We start from the raw sequence: 22,744 nt of genomic DNA on the forward strand, positions 1-22,744 counted from the left end.
TTCTTGCCAAACCCGAAAAACGTCGTCCTTTATAAAAATGTCAAAAAATAAAGTTTCGGGCACCACAACCCAAAGGAATCGCACAGCGAGTCGACGGCGTCGTCGACGGGAGGCTCCCGTGAACTGGGATTTCTCAGGCTTTGGGCCGTGGGCCTCGGCCCTCCGGGCGTCCGCCGTCTCCCCCTTCTCGTCCTCCTCTTCGTCCCACGTCTGCTTGCTTGACCCGGCACGGGTCGGGTCCGCGGCCGGCTGGCCGTGGGGAGGGAGGGAGGCCGGACGTGGCGTGGGGCTTTCCCCCCCGACTGGCAGACGGCCCCCTGAGGTTGGCGGGGCACGACAGCTGACCGGCCGTCGGGGATTCGGGGGAAACGAGACACGGGGCTTCACTGGTCCAACTCGCTCTCGTTCTGCAGGGTCTTCATGGCCAAACCCCAGAGGGTCATGCTGGAGAAGAAGGGCCCCTCGCCGGCCCTGTAGGGCGCCGAGGAGGCCCGCCCGCCCAGCGGGTCGGGCCAGGGGCCGTCCAGGGCGGGCAGAGAGGAGCGCCCGGCGGACAGGCCGTCCGGCTGCGGAGGCTCGCCGCCCGCGGCCGTCTCTCCCCGCGGATACGGGTAAGGCGGGTGAGGGGGTGGCGGCGGGGTGGGCTCGGAGCTGGGCTTCTCCGGGGCCCCCCCGCTGCTGGAAGGCGCCCCTCACCTTGCCGTAGGCGGGTACGGGAGCGCCGGCCGAGGCCCCACCGGGCCGGGCGGGAAGCCGGGCGGGCCCGGGGCCGGCCGAGTCCTCGGGTTCCTCGGGTTCCTCGGGCTCCTCGGGCTCCTCGGGTCCCCCGGGCCCGGGCTGGCAGTGCATCTTGCTGTGCCGCCGCAGCACGGCGGAGCGCGTGAAGCACTTGTTGCAGATCTCGCAGGTGTAGGGCTTCTCCCCGGTGTGCGTGCGCACGTGCCGCCGCAGGTCCCCGGAGCCCCCGAACCGCTTCCCTGGGGCGCCGCAAGGAAACTCGCTTTCACACCTGGACCGCGCCGCCCGTTTTCGCTTCGGCGCCGGCCTTGGGCCGAGCCCCGTGCTGAGCGCGAGGGGGAGATTCGAGGGGATCGGGTCCCACGTGGGGTTTCCAGTCGAAGTACGAGGGAGGACACCGATTGAGTCCCCATTTTGCAGGTGGGAGGACTGAGGCCCAGAGAAGTGAAGTCATTTGCCCCAGGTCACACGGCAGACAAGCGAGGGAGCGGGGATTGGAATCCGGGACCTCTGACCCCTAGGCCGGCGCTCTTTCCATTAGGCCAGGCTCTTCGACACTGTGAGCCCGCTATTGGGTAGGGACCGTCTCTATACGTTGCCGACTTGTACTTCCCAAGCGCTCAGTCCAGTGCTCTGCACACGGTGGGCGCTCAATAAATACGACTGAATGAATGAATGGAGGAGAACGGTGAAGGCTTTAATCCTTCCAAGAGGGATAGCCAAGACTCTGAGGTGGCAGCCGCTGCCTTTCTCAAGGCGACTCCCCCGCGAGTGGACGGCTCGGCCCGTCCGTTTCTCTGGGATTGGCCAGGCCGAAAGTGGGAAGGAAGGAATTCCAGAATTTGGAGTCTCCCATTAAGAGTGGTGTGGAAGCAGCTTGGCCTAGTGGAAAGAGCCCGGGCTTGAGAGTCAGAGAGCACGGGTGCTCACCTCGGCTCTCCCGCCGGTCTGCCGTGTGACCCTGGGCGAGTCACTTCTCTAGGCCTCAGTTCCCTAACGCGCAACGTGGAGGTCATGGGTTCGAATCCCGGCTCCGCCGATTGCCAGCTGTGTGACTTTGGGCAAGTCACTTCACTTCTCTGGGCCTCAGTCACCTCATCTGTAAAATGGGGATCAAGACTGGGAGCCCCCCGTGGGACAACCTGGTCACTCTGTAAATTCCCCAGCGCTTAGAACAGCGCTTTGCACACAGTAAGCGCTTAATAAATGCCATCATTGTTATTATTATTATGGGGATTAAGACTGTAAACTCACATGGGACATGGACTGTGTCCAACTTGATTAGTTTGTATCTACTCCAGCATTTACCAAACCCTAAAAATGCCATCCTTACCAAAATGTAAAAAATACCATTTCTGGAACCATAACCCAAAGAAGCAGCGTGGCTTAGTGGAAAGAGCATGGGCTCGGAAGTCAGAGGTCGTGAGTTCTAATCCCACCTCCGCCAGTCGTCAGCTGTGTGACTTTGGGCAAGTCACTTAACGTCCTCTGTGCCTCAGTTACCTCATCTGGAAAATGGGGATTAAGACTGGGAGCCCCACGTGGGACAACCCGAGAACCTCGTATCTACCCCAGGGCTTAGAAAATGCCCGGCACATAGTAAGCGCTTAACAAATACCAACATTTTTTACTGTTATTGTTATTATTATTATTATCTAGCCCAGTGCCTGGCGCACAGTAAGCGCTTAACAAATACTTTAGGGGAAAAATAGAATAAGTGCTCTCCCTCAAATCCGCCTGTGGAAAATATTAGCTTTACCGCACTGCTTGCTTCCTACGCTAATGGAGATGCAATTTCCTCAAAGAAAAGTTGTCATTTATTTGGCTCCTTTTCCTCGTTCTTCAGAATAGTCAGAAATTTACAGCGTGCTTGGCGTGAGCTGGAATTTAGCTATTCCTCCCCATTTCTGCTCCGCCGCCGAGACCGCTGGAATAGGCGGAAGGACGCAGAGGACGTGTCCGTTGAGAGCGGTCCCTCTTCAAAACTGCAAGGCAGAGGGGAGGGTTGTTCTGTGCGTTTAGTCGGCACGGAGTTTCCCTGGCTTCTCGGACAAGTGGCAGCCTACATCAATCAATCAATCAGTCGTATTTATTGAGCGCTTACTGTGTGCAGAGCACTGGACTAAGCGCTTGGGAAGTCCAAGTTGGCAACATATAGAGACAGTCCCTACCCAACAGTGGGCTCCCAGTCTAAAAGGGGGAGACAGAGAACAAAACCAAACATACTAACAAAAGAAAATCAATAGAATAGATATGTACAAGTAAAATAAATAAATAGAGTAATAAATATGTACAAATGGCCCAAATGGCCGAGTAAACTGATTGCCGAGCGGGAGTTAAAATTGCAAGCCGCTAAATAGGCCTCCGAACGACAGTGCTTGCAGTGAAAAAAGCAGGAAAAAAAAAAGCCGGAAAAATAATCAAAAGGACACAAAACCACTCTGGGGGCTGGGATGGCGGTTGAAACAGATTCGCGGGATGATGATGATAATAATAATAATAATAATAATAATAACTGTGGTATTTGTTAAGCGCTTACTGTGTGCCAGGCACCATACTAAGCACCGGGCAGGGGGGAATAACTGTGGTATTTAATCAATCAATCAATCAGTCGTATTTATTGAGCGCTTACTGTGTGCAGAGCACCGAACTAAGCGCTTGGGAAGTCCAAGTTGGCAACATATAGAGATGGTCCCTACCCAACAGTGGGCTCACAGTCTAAAAGGGGGAGACAGAGAATAAAACCAAACATACTAACAAAATAAAATCAATAGAATAGATATGTACAAGTAAAAGAAATAAATAAATAGAGTAATAAATATGTACAAATGGCCCAAATGGCCGAGTAAACTGATTGCCGAGCTGGAGTTAAAATGTGCAAGCCACTAATTAGCCCTCCGAACGACAGTGCTTGCAGTGAAAAAAGCAGGAAAAAAAAAAAGCCAGAAAAATAATCAAAAGAACACAAACCCACTTTGGGGCCTGGGATGGCGGCTGAAACAGATTCGCGGGATGATGATGATGATGATGATAATAATAATAATAATAATAATAACTGTGGTATTTGTTAAGCGCTTACTGTGTGCCAGGCACTGTACTAAGCACCGGGCAGGGGGGAATAACTGTGGTATTTAATCAATCAATCAGTCAGTCGTATTTATTGAGCGCTTACTGTGTGCAGAGCACTGTACTAAGCGCTTGGGAAGTCCAAGTTGGCAACATATAGAGACGGTCCCTACCCAACAGTGGGCTCACAGTCTAAAAGAGGGAGACAGAGAACAAAACCAAACATACTAACAAAATAAAATCAATAGAATAGATATGTACAAGTAAAATAAATAAATAGAGTAATAAATATGTACAAACATATATACATATATACAGGTGCCAGGCACTGTACTAAGCACCGGGCAGGGGGGAATAACTGTGGTATTTAAGCGTTTACTATGTGCCAGGCACTGTACTAAGCACCGGGCAGGGGGGAATACCTGTGGTATTTAAGCGCTTACTATGTGCCAGGCACTGTACTAAGCACTGGGCGGGGGGAGGTACAAGCAAATCGGGTTGGACATAATAATAATAATAATAAATAATGATGACATTTGTTAAGCGCTTACTACGTGCCGTGCAAAGCACTGTTCTAAGCGCTGGGGAGGATACAAGGTGATCAAGTTGTCCCACGTGGGGCTCACAGTCGTCATCCCCATTTTCCAGATGAGGGAACTGAGGCCCAGAGAAGTTAAGTGACTTGCCCATAGTCACACAGCTGACAAGCGGCGGAGGCAGAATTAGAACTCATGACCTCCGGCTCCTAAGCCCGGGCTCCTTCTACTGAGCCACGCTGCTTCCCTGTCCCAGGTGGGGCTCACAGTCTCGATCTCCATTGGACAAATGAGGCAATTGAGGCCAAGGGAAACCAAGTGATTTGCCAAGGTCACACAGCAGACTAGTGGCGGAGGCAGAATTAGAACCTAGGACCTTCTGTCTCCCAGGCCCCTGTTCTATCTACTAAGGCGGCTACTCGCCTAGGCATTTATTTCGCTGCATGAAACTGCCATTCCCAAAGCACAGTTGGCTTCAGAATTCCCATTCCTAACTGTCATCTTTAGAGAGAATAATAATAATGATGGCATTTATTAAGCACTTACTATGTGCAAAGCACTGTTCTAAGCGCTGGGGAGGTTACAAGGTGATCTGGTTGTCCCACGGGGGGCTCATAGTCTTCATCCCCATTTTCCAGATGAGGGAACTGAAGCCCAGAGAAGCGAAGTGACTTGCCCAAAGTCGCACGGCTGACAAGTGGCAGAGGCAGGATTCGAACCCATGACCTCCGACTCCAAAGTCCGTGCTCTTTCCACTGAGCCACGCTGCTTCTCTGAGAAGGGGTATTTACGTGGTTCTTGTTTAAACGGTCTTCGTTAAGCGCTTACTATGTGCCAGACACTGTACTGAACACTGGGGCAGATACAAGCTTATCAAGTTGGACACAGTCCATGTCCCACAGGGGGCTCCTGGTCTTAAACCCCATTTGACAGACGAGGAAACTGAGGCCCAGAGAATAATAATAATGATAATTATGATGGCATTTGTTAAGCGCTGACTATGTGCAAAGCACTGTTCTAAGCGCTAGGGGAGATACAAGGTGATCAGGTTGTCCCACGGGGGGCTCACAGTCTTCACCCCTATTTTACAGATGAGGTCACTGAGGAACAGAGAATAATAACAATGATGGTATTTGTTAAGCGCTTCGTGTGTGCGAAGCACTGTTCTAAGCCCTAGGGGGGATACAGGGTGATCAGGTTGCCCCATATGGGGCTCACAGTCTTCATCCCCATTTCACAGATGAGGGAACTGAGGCCCAGAGAATAATACTAATAATAATAATAATGATAATTATGATGGCATTTGTTAAGCGCTTACTATGTGCAAAGCACTGTTCTAAGCGCTGGGGGAGATAGAAGGTGATCAGGTTGTCCCACGGGGGGCTCACAGTCTTCATCCCTAACCCAGTATGGACCAGAGAAGCTGCGTGGCTCAGTGGAAAGAGCCCGGGCTTTGGAGTCAGAGGTCATGGATTCAAATCCCAGCTCCGCCACTTGTCAGCCGTGTGACTTTGGGCAAGTCAGTTCACTTCTCTGGGCCTCAGTTCCCTCATCTGGAAAATGGGGATGAAGACTGCGAGCCCCCCGGGGGACAACCTGATCACCTTGTAACTTCCCTAGTGCTTAGAACAGTGCTTTGCACATAGTAAGCGCTTAATAAATGCCATTATTATTATTATTACAGATGAGGTCACTGAGGAACAGAAAGTAATAATAATGATGGTATTTGTTAAGCGCTTCCTATGTGCGAAGCACTGTTCTAAGCGCTGGGGGGGGGATACAGGGTGATCAGGTTGTCCCATATGGGGCTCACAGTCTTCATCCCCATTTCACAGATGAGGGAACTGAGGAAGTGAAGTGAGCTGGCCCAAGCCACACAGCTGATCATCATCAATCGTATTTATTGAGCGCTTACTGTGTGCAGAGCACTGTACTAAGCGCTTGGGAAGTACAAATGGGCAACATATAGAGACAGTCCCTACCCAACAGTGGGCTCACAGCCGATAAGCGGCGGAGCCGGGATTAGAACCCACAACAGACGCGGGGATCAGAAGCCGGGTCATCATCATCATCAATCGGATTTACTGAGCGCTCACTGTGTGCAGAGCACTGGACCAAGCGCTTGGGAAGTCCAAGTTGGCAACGTATAGAGATGGTCCCTACCCAACAACGGGCTCACAGTCTAAAAGTGAGAAGCAGCATGGCTCAGTGCAAGGAGCCCGGGCTTTGGAGTCAGAGGTCATGGGTTCGAATCCCGGCTCCACCACTTGTCAGCTGTGCTTAACTCCTCTGGGCCTCAGTTCCCTCACCTGTCAAATGGGGATGAAGACTGTGAGCCCCCCGTGGGACATCCTGATCACCCTGTCACCTCCCCAGCGCTTAGAACAGGGCTTTGCACATAGTGAGCGCTTAATAAATGCTATCATTATTATTATTGCCAATTATTGCCAATAGGTTGCCAATTTGTCCTTCCCAAGCGCTGAGTACAGTGCTCTGCACATAGTAAGCGCTCAATAAATACGACTGATGATGATTATTAAAAGGGAGCGTCGGGTCCTTCGGACGCCCCGCTGCTTCTGTTCCGCTCTGAGTCGCCCGGGGCCCCTCGGTACTTACCACAGGCAGAGCAGCTGTAAGGCCTTTCGCCCGTGTGCCTGATCCTGTGCTTTACTAATTTGCGCTGCATGTTGAACGACTTCCCGCATTCGTCGCAGGTAAAGACTTTGTCGGCCATGTGGGTCTTCTTGTGCTCCTTTAAATTACTGAAGTTGCTAAACCCTGGAAGAACGGAAAGGGCATGCGCTTAAAGAGAATAATAATTTCTATTTATTTATTTATTTTGCTTGTACATATTCATTCAATCGCTATTTTGCTTGTACATACTCTTTCAATCGCATTTATTGTCTTTATATGGTGCCAATTTGGACTTCCCAAGCGCTTAGTCCAGTGCTCTGCACACAGTAAGCGCTCAATAAATACGACTGATTGAGCACTTACTGTGTGCAGAGCACTGCACTAAGCGCTTGGGAAGTCCAAGCTGGCAACATAGAGAGACGGTCCCTACCCAACGGCGGGCTCACAGTCTAGAAGGGGGAGGCAGACGACAAAACAAAACATATTAACAAAATAAAATGAATAGAATATGTGCAAGTAAAATAATAGGGTGATATATACGTACAAACATATATACAGGTGCTGTGGGGAAGGGAAGCGCTTAGTACAGTGCTCTGCACACAGTCTATTCTATTTATTTTCTTTTGTTAATATGTTTGGTTTTGTTGTCTGTCTCCCCCTTCTAGAGTGTGAGCCCACTGTTGGGTAGGGACTGTCTCTATATATCGCCAACTTGGACTTCCCAAGTGCTTAGTACAGTGCTCTGCACACAGTAAGCGCTCAATAAATACGATTGATTGATTGATTGATTGCCCACGTTGGTCGCGAACCTGCCCGGCGGAAGAGAAAACCTTTGGGACTTTGATTTCACTTCTCTGGGCCTCAGTGACCTCATCTGTAAAATGGGGATTAAGACTGTGAGCCCCCCGTGGGACAACCTGATCACCTTGTAACCTCCCCAGCGCTTGGAACGGTGCTTTGTACATAGTAAGCGCTTAATAAATGCCATCATCATTATTACTATTATTATTAAAACCCACTGTTGGGTAGGGACTGTCTCTATATGTCGCCAACTTGGACTTCCCAAGCGCTTAGTACAGTGCTCTGCACACAGTAAGCACTCAATAAATACGATTGATTGATTGATTGATTGCCCACGCTGGTCGCGAACCTGCCCGGCGGAAGAGAAAACCTTTGGGACTTTGACTTCACTTCTCTGGGCCTCAGTGACCTCATCTGGAAAACGGGGATGAAGACTGTGAGCCCTGTGTGGGACAACCCTTATAACCTCCCCAACGCTTAGAACAGTGTTTTGCACATAGTAAGCACTTAATAAATGCCATCATCATTATTACTATTATTATTAAAACCCACTGTTGGGTAGGGACTGTCTCTATATGTTGCCAACTTGGGACTTCCCAAGTGCTCAGTACAGTGCTCTGCACCCAGTAAGCGCTCAATAAATACGATTGATCGATTGATTGATTAAAACCGCGGCCTTACCTCGCCCGCAGGTGTCACACAAGTGTGGTTTTTCACCCGAGTGAATGATAATATGCCGCTGCACGTCGCCAGAGGCTGCGAACCTGTAATAGAGATGGAAGATTCGATTAAGCGGGCTTCTCCCCTCTCCTGCATCTTCCGAACCGCGGGTCACATTCTATTTATTTTATTTTGTTAGTATGTTTGGTTTTGTTCTCTGTCTCCCCCTTCTAGACTGTGAGCCCACTGTTGGGTAGGGACTGTCTCTATATGTTGCCAACTTGGACTTCCCAAGCGCTTAGTCCAGTGCTCTGCACACAGTAAGCGCTCAATAAATACGATTGATGATGATGATGAAGGAGGGAGAGGCGGTCTCGCGTGCCTGATCGGTAAGGGAACCTGGAGTTCCGTGACTTTGTCGACTTGTGAGGAAAAAATTGCATTCACGGAGGAGAAAATGGTCAGACATGGCCCGTGAAGGCCTCCCCTTCCTTCCCCTCTCCTAACCCTTCCCCCTAACAATGGCATTCACCATTCATTCACTCATTCAATCGTATTTATTGAGCGCTTACTGTGTGCAGAGCACCGTACTAAGCGCTCGGGAAGTCCAAGTTGGCAACGTATAGAGACGGTCCCTACCCAACAGCGGCTCAGTCTAAAAGACCATCTTAGGTGCCAGGACACTGTGCGAAGCACCGGGGTGAATACAGGGCATCAGATCAGAGAAGCAGCGTGGCTTTTCATTCATTCATTCATTCATTCAATGGTATTTATTGAGCGCTTACTGGGTGCAGAGCACTGTACTAAGCACTTGGGAAGTACAAGTTGGCAGCATATAGAGACGGTCCCTACCCAACAGTGGGCTCACAGTCTAGAAGATAGAGCCCGGGCCTGAGAGTCAGAAGGTCCCGGGTTCTAATCCCGGCTCTGCCACTTGTCTGCTGTGTGACTTTGGGCAAGTCGCTTCACTTCTCTGGGCCTCGGTTAACCTCATCTGTAAAATGGGGATTGAGACCGGGAGCCCCACACAGGACAAGGACTGTGCCCATCCCGATTTGCTTGCACTCACCCCGGTGCTTAGCACAGTGCTTTGCACATGGTAAGTGCTTAACAGATACCATTATTATTATTTCTAGACTGTGAGCCCGCTGTTGGGTAGGGACCGTCTCTATATGTTGCCAACTTGTACTTCCCAAGCGCTTAGTACAGTGCTCTGCACACAGTAAGCGCTCAATAAATACGATTGAATGAATGAATGAATGAATGACAAGGACTGTGCCCATCCCGATTTGCTTGCACTCACCCCGGTGCTTAGTACAGTGCTTTGCACAGGGTAAGTGCTTAACAGATACCATTATTATTATTTCTAGACTGTGAGCCCACTGTTGGGTAGGGACCGTCTCTATATGTTGCCAACTTGTACTTCCCAAGCGCTTTGTCCAGTGCTCTGCACACAGTAAGCGCTCAATAAATACGATTGCATGAATGAATGAATGAATGAATGAATGACAAGGACTGTGCCCATCCCGATTTGCTTGCACTCACCCAAGTGCTTAGTACAGTGCTTTGCACACGGTAAGTGCTTAACAGATACCATTATTATTATTTCTAGATTGTGAGCCCACTGTTGGGTAGGGACCGTCTCTATACGTTGCCAACTTGTACTTCCCAAGCGCTTTGTCCAGTGCTCTGCACACAGTAAGCGCCCAATAAATACGATTGAATGACTGAATGACAAGGACTGTGCCCATCCCAATTTGCTTGCATTCACTTGGGTGCTTAGTACAGTGCTTTGCACACGGTAAGTGCTTAACCGATACCATTATTATTATGTCTAGACTGTGAGCCCGCTGTTGGGTAGGGACCGTCTCTATATGTTGCCAACTTGTACTTCCCAAGCGCTTAGTACAGTGCTCTGCACACAGTAAGCGCTCAATAAATACAACTGAATGAATGAATGAATGAATGACAAGGACTGTCCCCATTCCGATTTGCTTGCACGCACCCCAGTGCTTAGTACAGTGCTTTGCACACGGTAAGTGCTTAACAGATACCATTATTATTATTTCTAAACTGTGAGCCCGCTGTTGGGTAGGGACTTGTACATATCCCTTAGCGCTGGGGAGGTTACAAGGTGATCACGGTAGGGACCGTCTCTATATGTTGCCAACTTGCACTTCCCAAGCGCTTAGTCCAGTGCTCTGCACACAGTAAGCGCTCAATAAATACGATTGAATGAATGAATGAATGACAAGGACTGTGTCCGTCCCGATTCGCTTGCACTCACCCCGGTGCTTAGTACTGTACTGTACAAGTAAAATAGAGTAATAAATATGTACAACCATATATACATATATACAGGTGCTGTGGGGAAGGGAAGGAGGTAAGATGGGGGGATGGAGAGGGGGACGAGGGGGAGAGGAAGGAAGGGGCTCAGTGTGGGAAGGCCTCCTGGAGGAGGTGAGCTCTCAGTAGGGCCTTGAAGGAAGGAAGAGAGCTAGCTTGGCGGGTGGGCAGAGGGAGGAGGGCATTCCAGGCCCGGGGGAGGACGTGGGCCGGGGGTCGATGGCGGGACAGGCGAGAGCGAGCTACGCTGAGGAGATTAGCGGCGGAGGAGCGGAGGGTGCGGGCTGGGCTGGAGAAGGAGAGAAGGGAGGTGAGGTAGGAGGGGGCCAGGGGATGGATGGATGGACAGCCTGGAAGCCCAGGGTGAGGAGTTTCTGCCTGATGCACAGATTGATTGGTAGCCACTGGAGGTTTTTGAGGAGGGGAGTAATATGCCCAGAGCCCACTACCCCATCAGGAGCTCAGAGTACTGGGGAAGCAGCGTGGCTCCGTGGAAAGAGCCCGGGCTTTGGAGTCAGAGGTCATTGGTTCAAATCCCAGCTCCGCCACTTGTCAGCTGGGTGACTCTGGGCAAGTCAACTCACTTCTCTGGGCCTCAGTTCCCTCATCTGTAAAATGGGGATTAAGACAGGCCTTCCCAGACTGAGCCCCCTCCTTCCTCTCCCCCTCCCCATCCCCCTCTCCATCCCCCCCATCTTACCTCCTTCCCCTCCCCACAGCACCTGTATATATGTATATATGTTTGTACATATTTATTACTCTATTTATTTTACTTGTACATATCTATTCTATTTATTTTATTCTGTTAGTATGTTTGGTTTTGTTCTCTGTCTCCCCCTTCTAGACTGTGAGCCCGCTGTTGGGTAGGGACCGTCTCTATGTGTTGCCGACTTGTACTTCCCAAGCGCTTAGTACAGTGCTCTGCACACAGTAAGCGCTCAATATGATTAATTGATCCCCCCCGCCCTACCTCCTTCCCCTCCCCACAGCCCCTGTATATATGTTTGTACAGATTTATTACGCTATTTACTTTACTTGTACATATTTACTATTCTATTTATTTTATTTTGTTAATATGTTTTGCTTTGTTGCCCGTCTCCCCCTTCTAGACTGTGAGCCCGCTGTTGGGTAGGGACCGTCTCTACACGTTGCCAACTTGTACTTCCCAAGCGCTTAGTACAGTGCTCGGCACACAGTAAGCGCTCAATCAATAATAATAATATAAGCACTTACTATGTGCAAAAATGCTCTGCACACAGTAAGCGCTCAATTAATAATGAGAACAATAATAACAATAGTATCTGTTAAGCGCTTACTATGTGCAAAAATGCTCCGCACACAGTAAGCGCTCAATTAATAATGAGAACAATAATAATAATAGTATCTGTTAAGCGCTTACTATGTGCAAAAATGCTCTGCACACAGTGAGCGCTCAATTAATAATGAGAACAATAATAATAATAGCATTTGTTAAGCGCTTACTACGTGCAAAAATGCTCCGCACACAGTAAGCACTCAATTAATAATGAGAACAATAATAATAATAATAGCATTTGTTAAGCGCTTACTATGTGCAAAGCACCGTTCTAAGCGCTGGGGAGGTTACAAGGTGATCAGGTTGTCCCACGGGGGGCTCACGGTTTTAATCCCCATTTTACAGATGAGGGAACGGAGGCACAGAATCGCAACTAATACGATGGAATGAATGAATGAGCCCCCCGTGGGACAGCCTGATCACCTTGTAAGCTCCCCAGCGCTTTGAACGGTGCTTTGCGCATAGTAAGCGCTTAATAAATGCCATCATTATTATTATTATTATTACTACTGCGGTGGAGCTGTATGGGTTTAAGGACATGCTTACGAGTCCGTTCAGAATTCCCCGGTGACGAGTTGTACCCACCTCTTGCCACAGATTTCACAGATGTACGGCTTCTCGCCGGAATGCCGCCGTAAGTGAGTCTGTAGGTTTCCCGCCTGCACGGAAAACGGGAAGAGACTTTACCGTTCAGGATTCCCAGATTGCGGATAAATCGAAACAGCTGGTACCCCGCAGCCAAAGTCCTAGCTGAAGGCCCCGCACCCAGGGCTTGCTCAATCAATCAATCAATCAATCAATCAATCAAACAATCGATGGCATTTATTTAGCGCTTCCTGCGTGCAGAGCACAGAACCAAGCACTTGGGAGCACTTCGCTTGGATCTGTCACCCTTGGGCATTTGGTATTCTTTCATAAATCTGTATTTATTGAGCGTTTACTGTGTGCAAAGCGCTGTACTAAGAGCTTGGGAGAGTGCGATATTACTGGGAGGATACACTATAACCCCACCGTGTATTAGCCCCACAACATTTATGTGCGTACCTGTAAATTATATTATAAATGACTCATTTAGTAATAATAATAATAATAATGATGGCATTTATTAAGCACTTACTATGCTTCCCCTTCTAGACTGTAAGCTCGTTGTGGGCAGGGATTGTGTCTGTTTATTGTCATATTGTACTCTCTCAAGCGCTTAATAATAATAATAATAATAATAATAATGGTATTCATTAAGCGCTTACTATGTGCAAAGCACGGTTCTAAGCGCTGGGGAGGTTACAAGGTGATCAGGTTGTCCCTCGGAGGGCTCACAGTCTTCACCCCCATTTTACAGATGAGGTAACTGAGGCACAGAGAAGTGAAGTGACTTGCCCAAAGTCACACAGCTGACAATTGGCAGAGCCGGGATTTGAACCCCTGACCTCTGACTCCAAAGCCCGGGCTCTTTTCCACTGAGCCACGCTGCTTCTCTATATTTATATTAATGTCTGTCTCCCCCTCTGGACTATAAGCCCGCTGTGGGCAGGGAACGTGTCTACTAATTCTTGTATTCAGTCGGTCAGACTATCATATTTATTGAGCACTTCCTGGGGGCACGCCACTGTATGAGAAGCAGCGTGGCTCAGTGGAAAGAGCCCGGGCTTTGGAGTCAGAGGTCAGGGGTTCAAATCCCGGCGCGGCCAACTGTCAGCTGGGTGACTTTGGGCAAGTCACTTCACTTCTCTGGGCCTCAGTTCCCTCATCTGTAAAATGGGGATTAAAACTGTGAGCCCCCCCTGGGACAACCTGATCACCTTGTAACCTCCCCACTGCTTAGAACAGTTCTTTGCACATAGTAAGCGCTTAATAAATGCCATTATTATTATTATTATTGAGCACTTGAGAGAGTACAATATAACATTAAACAGACACAATCCCTGCCCACAACGAGCTTACAGTCTAGAAGGGGAAACAGATTCATTCATTCATTCAATCGCATTTATTGAGTGCTTACTGTGTGCAGAGCACTGTACTAAGCGCTTGGGAAGTACAAGTTGGCAACATATAGAGACAGTCCCTACCCAACAGCGGGCTCACAGTCTAGAAGGGGGAGACAGACAACAAAACATTAACAAAATAAAATAAATAGAATAAATATGTACAAGTAAAACAGAGTAATAAATACATACAAACATATATACGTATATACAGGTGCTGTGGGGAGGGGAAGGAGGTAAGGAGGGGGCGATGGAGAGGTGGAAGAGGGGGAGAGGAAGGAGGGGGCTCAGTCTGGGAAGGCCTCCTGGAGGAGGTGAGCTCTCAGTAGGGCTTTGAAGTACTAATATAAATAAATGACAGATTCATTCATTCAATCATATTTATTGAGCGCTTACTGTGTGCAGAGCACTGTACTAAGCGCTTGGGAAATACAGGTTGGCAACATGTAGAGACGGTCCCTACCCAACAGTGGGCTCACAGTCTAGACGGGGGAGACACACAACAAAACAAAACATATTAACAAAATAAAATAAATAGAATAGTAAATATGTACAAGTAAAATAGAGTAGTAAATATGCACAAACATATATTCATTCATTCAATCGTATTTATTGAGCGCTTACTGTGTGCAGAGCACTGTACTAAGCGCTTGGGAAGTACAAGTTGGCAACATCTAGAGACGGTCCCTACCCAACAGCGCGCTCACAGTCTAGAAGGGGGAGACAGACAACAAAACAAAACATACTAACAAAATAAAATAAATAGAATAGCAAATACGTACAAGTAAAATAGAGGAGTAAATATGTACAAACATATATTCATTCATTCAATCGTATTTGTTGAGCGCTTACTGTGTGCAGAGCACTGTACCAAGCGCTTGGGAAGTCCAAGTTGGCAACATATAGAGACGGTCCCTACCCAACAAAGGGCTCATAGTCTAGAAGGGGGAGACAGACAACAAAACAAACATATTAACAAAATAAAATAGAATAGTAAATATGTACAAGTAAAATAGAGTAATAAATCTGTACAAACATATATACAGGTGCTGTGGGGAGGGGAAGGAGGTAGGGCGGGGGGATGGGGAGGAGGAGAGGAAAAAGGGGGTTCAGTGTGGGAAGGCCTCCTGGAGGAGGTGAGCTCTCAGTAGGGCTTTGAAGGGAGGAAGAGAGTACTAATATCAACAAATGGCAGATATGTACATAAGTGTTGTGGGGCTGGGATGGGGGGATGAATAAAGAGAGAAAACCAGGGCGATGCAGAAGGGAGTGGGAGAAAACACAGTGCTCTGCACCCAGGAAGCGCTCAATAAATACCGCTGATGAACTGACTGACTGAGAATCCCGTTCAGTTGATCGACATGCTGCCGGCTCTCGAGGAGCTGATGATCCAGCCGGGGAGAGACAGATATTAAACCAAATTACAGGTAGGGGAAAGGATGCGTGCCACAGAGGGGAAGGGGGGAAATGAGCGATCAACCGGGGAAGGCTTCCTGGGGGAGGTGTGATTTTTTTTTTAGTAGGGCTTTGATGATGGGGAGAGCTGTGGTCTCCTCGATTACGAAAGGGGAGTTCCAGGTAGGAGGGAGAGCGGGAGAAGGGGGAGGGTGACGAGACAGATCAATCAATCAATCAATCATATTTATTGAGCGCTTACTGTGTGCAGAGCACTGTACTAAGCGCTTGGGAAGTACGAGTTGGCCACATAAGATGAGAGATGAGAGTGAAGCGCAGTGAGCGGGCTGGCGATAGTGTTGGGACGGGGAGACGAGGGTGGTTAAGTGGCGGGGAGAGAGCTAAACTGAGTAAACTCCTTATGGGCTGGAAACGTGTTGGCTGATTTTGTTCTACTGTATTCATTCATTCAGTCGTATTTATTGAGCGCTTACTGTGTGCAGAGCACTGTACTAAGCGCTTGGGAAGTACAAGTTGGCAACATGTAGAGACGGCCCCTACCCAACAGTGGGCTCACAGTCAGGAAGGGGGAGGCAGCGAACAAAACATATTAACAAAATAAAATAAGGAGAATAAATATGTACAAGTGAAACAGAGTAATAAATACGTACAAAGATATATACATCTATACAGGTGCTGTGGGGAAAGGAAGGAGGTAAGTGGGGGGGAGAGGGAGAGGAAGGAGGGGGCTCACAGGAGAGTCGGGGGAAGACAGGGTTTGGGTGGGAAGATGAGAAGTTCTGTTTGTGTCACCCCATCTAAACGATAAACTAACAAAATTATAAACTAAGCAGCAAGTGACCCATGGGAAAGATGAGGAGGACACCACACACAAGCAATATTATAGAGAATTCTACACTTTCACTCCAAAATGAACTTTTTGATACGCTTACCGTACTCTCTCCCAAGCGCCGAGGACAGTGCTCTGGACATAATGACGGTATTTGTTAAGCGCTTTTTAGTCAGCGCTCAATAAGCACCACTGACTGATTGCCTTACGGCTCCAAGTATTGATGGTCCCGGTTTCTACAACTAGCAAGTTTTAGAAAGAATAACTCATATAATCATAATAATAATAATAATGGCATTTATTAAGCACTTACTATGTGCAAAGCACTGTTCTAAGCGCTGGGGAGGTTACAAGGTGATGAGGTTGTCCCACGGGGGGCTCACAGTCTTCATCCCCATTTTCCAGATGAGGTAACTGAGGCCCAGAGAAGTGAATAATAATAATAATAGTGGCATTTATTAAGCGCTTACTATGTGCAAAGCACTGTTCTAAGCGCTGGGGAGGTTACAAGGTGATGAGGTTGTCCCACGGGGGGCTCACAGTCTTCATCCCCATTTTCCAGATGAGGTAACAGGCCCAGAGAAGTGAATAATAATAATAACAATGGCATTTATTAAGCGCTTACTATGTGCAAAGCACTGTTCTAAGCGCTGGGGAGGTTACAAGGTGATTAGGTTGTCCCACGGGGAGCTCACAGTCTTCACCCCCATTTTCCAGATGAGCAAACTGAGGCCCAGAGAAGTGAATAATAATAATAATAATGGCATTTATTAAGCGCTTACTATGTGCAAAGCACTGTTCTAAGCACTGGGGAGGTTACAAGGTGATCAGGTTGTCCCACGGGGGTGCTCATAGTCTTCATCCCCATTTTCCAGATGAGGTAACTGAGGCCCAGAGAAGTGAAGTGGCTTGCCCAAAGTCACACAGCTGACAACTGGCGGAGCTGGGGTTTGAACCCATGACCCTCTGACTCCAAAGCCCAGGCTCTTTCCATCGAGCCACGCTGTTTCTCATATTAATGGAAACCCTACCTTTCCCGTTAATTGCCCAAACTACATTAAAAACAAAATTGCAATGCACTTGAGAGGATGAGGCAGTAACTGTGGGGGCATCTTGTCAGCTAAATAACAACTCTAAAGTCATCAATCGTATTTACTGAGCGCTTACTGTGTGCAGATCACTGTACTAAGCGCTTGGGAAGTACAAGTTGGCAACATATAGAGACAGTCCCTACCCAATAGTGGGCTCACAGTCTAAAGTCCAAATACTGCACGCGTCCAGAGTTACGAGTTACCAACAGTTCAAGTTCAATTTCCTTAATTAAACGGCCGTCCTGTTGCTGAGAAATGGAAAACAAAAAACAAAACAATTCCCTGAACCATCTCTGGTGTAACCTCAGGGTAAGTCAAAAGGCTGCTCAAGAGAGAACTTATTTTTTCTATGTAAAGGTGTCTATTTAGCACTTACTATGTGCTGAGCACTGAGGTAGATACAAAAAGATGAAATCAGACCCTGTCCCACCCGGGCCTCACAACCTAAGATGGAAAGAGGGATCTTATTCTTAATTTACCGATGAGGAAACGGAGGCTCAGAGAATTTAACTGGCTTGCCCAGCGGTCATCTAAAAAAAAAAAATTAAAAAAAGAAATACAAATGTGATCCTCTTGAAGACAGATGAAAAATGATTTTGGTATTTGTCCAAAGCTGAAAAGGACTTCAAACCTTCTAGTGGGTTCTGCTAGAGATAAGCTGGTTTGGGGATCTAAGCCGGGCGTCTTTGGTGACCCGCTGACTAATTCTGGTCACTTAAGAAATCATCATCAATCGTATTTATTGAGCGCTTACTGTGTGCAGAGCACCGACGTCAGTACGGCTCCAGTGTGGGCAAGAAGAGCCGGGTGACCTGGAACAGGTAATGACAGGTCTTTTAGACTGTGAGCCCAATATTGGGTAGGGACTGTCTCTATATGTTGCCAATTTGTACTTCCCAAGCGCTTAGTACAGTGCTCTGCACATAGTAAGCGCTCAATAAATATGATTGATTGATTGACTGACCTCCTCAAAGTGCTAGGACGCTTACCTAATAGGAAACGGTCTGTCACTTCCCCCGACAGAAATGCTTTTAACCGACTTCTCTGAAAATTAGACACACACCAACTGATAACTGATCGGTGTGTTTAGGCAGCAGCCGAAATAGTCTCCTTCCCGGAGACCTTTCCTCCACAGATATTATACTGGAGCTTAATCCAAGGAAAAATGGTCCAGTGAAACAAGACAGAATGAAACGACAATAATAATAATGATGATGGTATTTGTTAGTCAAGCACCGTTTTAAGTGCTGGGGCGGACACAAGCTAATCAGGTTGGACACAGAGAAATCCCAGTCCATCTGCACCCACCCAGAGATGCAAATTCTCCTCTCAATGGTGCCCTTGAATGAAGAAAGAAGGGTGAAGAAGCGTTGGGTACCCATGAAAGCAGGGACCCAACACTGTACCTGAATCCTGTCCTCAAATTAACTGATAGTGAGTGACAGCTGAAAACATGAGTAAGAGCAAAAGAATCCCAATTAACTAAATTTGTGACAAGAAAGCTAATGTTCTCCTAATGATTGTGGTATTTGTTAAGTGAATACTATGTGTCAAGCACTGAATTAGGCACTGGGATAGATTCAAGACAGTCAGGTCAGACATATTTCCATTTTGTACAACTTTGAGCAGTATTTTGTTATGGAGATTGCTGTTTTGGTGGAAATTTTATTTTATTTTGTTAGTATGTTTGGTTTTGTTCTCTGTCTCCCCCTTTTAGACCGTGAGCCCACTGTTGGGTAGGGACTGTCTCTATATGTTGCCAATTTGTACTTCCCAAGCGCTTAGTACAGTGCTCTGCACACAGTAAGCGCTCAATAAATACGATTGATGATGATGATGACAGTCCCCGTCCCCCCAAGGGGCTCGCAGCCTTCACCCCCATTTTACTGAGACGAAGAGAAGTGACTTCCCCAAGGTCACACCGCAGATGCGTGGCAGAGCCGGAATTAGAACCCAGGTCCTTCTGAGTCCCAGGCCCGTGCTTTATCCGCTTAGGCCCTGCTGCGTCGGGAAAATTTAGCTGACAAATGAACCCTGCAGCATTCAAATTCAATGACGCAAGCAGGACACGGCGTAGGTACCTCCACCCCAGACAACTTCAGATAAAACCAGAAATTTCCCCTACAGAAATGCGACATAACTGGGGTTTACGCTTTACTCTACGTCCGCTAAATCGGGGCATTATATTCAATATTGGGAGAGGTGTCAAGTCAACTGGATTGTAAGCTCGTTGCGGGCGAGAATTTGTAACTGTTATACTGTCCTCTCCCAAGTGCTTAGTCCAGGTTCTACACACGGTCTAAGCGCTCAATAAATGTGATTGACTGACTAAACGAACTCCGTACTGAACTCTTCATACACAACTTGCTCTGGAAGAGCTTACGATCTAAAGGAGGAAACAGGGAAGGTGAATGCAAATGCACTCCTAAGGAACACACACAGAGTTTTGCAGATGCAAAAAAAGTGTTCATATTTAGGAGGTGAGGGGGAAAGAACAGGTAAAGGGGGAAAAGTAGAGAGCCTTGATGATCACAGGCACTTAGTCTGATGAGGAATTGAGCCCCTCCTGAGGGCAGAGCACTGTCCTGAGAGCTTGGGAGGGTACGATCCAAGAGAGTCAGTCGACACAATCCCCGCAAGGGGCTTGCAGTCCGGCAGAAGGCCATTTGGTGCCTTGATGCGGGATTTCGATGAAGGAAATGTCGGGGTTGAGACGATGCCTGAGGAAGCTGCTTGCGTTGTGTGGGATAGACTGGAAGGGGGGCAGGGCAAGAGTGAAAGTCGGCTACGGGGACATGTGGAAAAAAAAAATTTAAAAATCAGGCATTAAGCCATTAGGACATTTCTCTCCTCAGAATCACGACGGCAAACAGATTTTGAAATTGACAGAAACAATGTGTCAGTTTCAATTCCAAAATTGGCAATGGCTATCCTTCTGTTTTCCAATTGGCAACTTTTATTTTGACATCTAGGAAATTTTGCCTTCCTCCGCCATCGATAAGAAAGGATTTTTTCCAAGATTTCAAGCAAAATCTTTTTCTCCTAGCTTAAGACCTCCCTGGTTTTCATTCCGCACCCTTCCCTTTCTACTATCCCTTTTTTCTTTTCCTCTCTCCTCCTACTAGCAACAGTAATAATGATGATGGCATTTATTATGCTCTCAGCATGAATTTAGCGCTGGGGCAGATACAAGATAACGGGATCACCCTTCTCTCTCATCCCTGTCCTTCGGCATAAAGATTGGGAAAATGGGAAGAGTCGGCTTCCTTTTCGCTCCTCAATGCCGCTTTCACACCATTCCATCTCCCCATCCCACCCACTCCAGAAACTAGTCCCAGTCTTCCACCACCTTCCCAGGTCCCACCTCCAACTTTCTGAACCATTTTGAGCCCTTTCTCACACTCCTCCTTTCTCCAACCCTACATTGGCCCTTGGGGACTTCGCTATCCACCACAGATGTTCCTGATGACCGTTCTCCTGCCCGCTATTATTCCTCAGCTCCGCTGACCTCCCGCTCCACCCCAGCTCACCCACTCACCAACTTGGACACACACTCGATCTCATCTAGTCACTGTACAATCTCTCCCCTCACCAACTCTGAAATCCCCCTGACCACAACCTCCTCCCCGCAAATCTGCCCTGTTCTCCCACAGAGACCTCCGATCGTTTGACCCCTTCCAACTTTCTCAAGTCCTCACGCCCCATTTAGCTTTTCCCGATGACCAAAATGACACCATCGATACCGTCTTAACTCAACTCACTTGCTCCCCTATCCCTTCGTCGATCTCGTACCACTAACCCCCGGCCCTGGATCCCCTCCACAGTCTGCTTCCTTCGCTCTCGGGCATGAATCGCAGAGCACTGCTGGCAGAACTCTAGATATTGGGCCGGCCTTGTCCACCTCAGGTTCATCCTTGCGTACTTTCTCTCTGCCGTCTCCTCTGTCCGGCAAAATGATCTCTCCATCTTTACTGACACTCAACCCCATTACCCTCGCCAGGTGTTCCAGACATTTAACTCCCTTCTCAAACCCCCTGTCCCCCCTGCCCCCCAAATCTCTTGGCTCTGGTGACCTGGCCACTTTATTGAGGATATTGAAACTATTAAGGTGTGAGCACTCTTCCCGTCCCTTCTTCAACTCTCCCATCTTTCACTGCAGTATATCAAGCGATCTCCTGCCTTCTCTCAAAATCCACCCCCTGCATCTCCGACCCCACCGCTTCACACCTTACCAAAGCACCTGCCCCTTCCCTTCTTCCCTCCCTGACCACCATCTTCAACTGTTTGCTCTCCAACAGCTTCCTCCTCACTGATTTCAAACACGCCCATGTCTCCCCTACCCTAAAAAAAACCCCTCCCTTCACCCAATGGCTCCCTCCTGTTATGGCCCCTTGTTCCTCCTCCCATTCCTCTCCAAATTCCTTGAGCGAGTTGTCTACACCCACTGTCTTAAGTTCCTCTCCTCCAATTCTCTCCTTGACCCTCTCCAATCTGGCTTCCGTCCCCTTCACTCCACAGAAACTGCCCTCTCAATGATCACGAATGATCTCCTTGACAAATCCAACGGCCTCTACTCCATCCTCATCCTCCTAGACCTCTCAGCAGCTCTGGCCACTGTCGATCTCCCCCTTCTCCTGGAAATGTTGCCAACTTGTACTTCCCAAGTGCTTAGTACAGTGCTCTGCACACAGTAAGCGCTCAATAAATACGATTGAATGAACGAATGAATGAATGAATGAAACATTAACCAACTTCAGTTTGACTGATACTTTCCGCTCCCGGTTCTCCTAGCTTTCTGGCCACTATTCTAGTCTATTTCACGGGCTCCTCATCTGACTGTGGTGGACCCTCAAAGTTCAGTTCTGGGTCCCCTTCTATCTTCCATCTATACACACTCCCTTGGAGAACTCATTTGCAACTACCACCTCTACGCAGATGACTCCCAAATCCACATCTCCAGCCCTGATCTCTCTCCCTCTCCGCAGTCTCACATTTCCTCCTGCCTTCAAGACATCTCCATTTGGACGGCCTGCCGGCACCTCAAACTTAACCCGTCCAAAAGAGAACTCCCTATCTTCCCACCAAAACATAGGCCTTCCCGCTGATTTTCTCATTACTGTAGACAGCAACACTACCTTTCCTGTCTCACAATCCCGTACCCTTGACATTATCCACGACTCATCTCTCTCATTCAACCCACCCAATCACTAAATCCTGTCCTGTCGGTTCCACCTCCACATTACTAAAATCCATCCTTTCCTCTCCATCCAAACTTCGAGAAGCAGCGTGGCTCAGTGGAAAGAGCTCGGGCTTTGGAGGCGGAGGTCATG

General features: G+C 48.2%; 1 protein-coding gene across 1 annotated transcript in view; it reads right to left on the reverse strand.

Moving 5' to 3' along the window:
* Nucleotides 1-289: 289 nt before the first annotated feature.
* ZBTB49 (zinc finger and BTB domain containing 49) overlaps nucleotides 290-22,744 on the reverse strand; it is a 54,096-nt gene continuing 31,641 nt past the window's right edge. Inside the window, 5 exon segments of the mRNA XM_038744929.1 lie at nucleotides 290-591; nucleotides 593-977; nucleotides 6,957-7,118; nucleotides 8,457-8,539; nucleotides 12,682-12,755. Coding sequence (XP_038600857.1) covers nucleotides 384-591; nucleotides 593-977; nucleotides 6,957-7,118; nucleotides 8,457-8,539; nucleotides 12,682-12,755 — 912 coding nt within the window. The 3' untranslated portion in view covers nucleotides 290-383.

This window comes from Tachyglossus aculeatus, chromosome 4, assembly GCF_015852505.1.
Source record: "Tachyglossus aculeatus isolate mTacAcu1 chromosome 4, mTacAcu1.pri, whole genome shotgun sequence".
Lineage (NCBI taxonomy): Eukaryota > Metazoa > Chordata > Mammalia > Monotremata > Tachyglossidae > Tachyglossus > Tachyglossus aculeatus.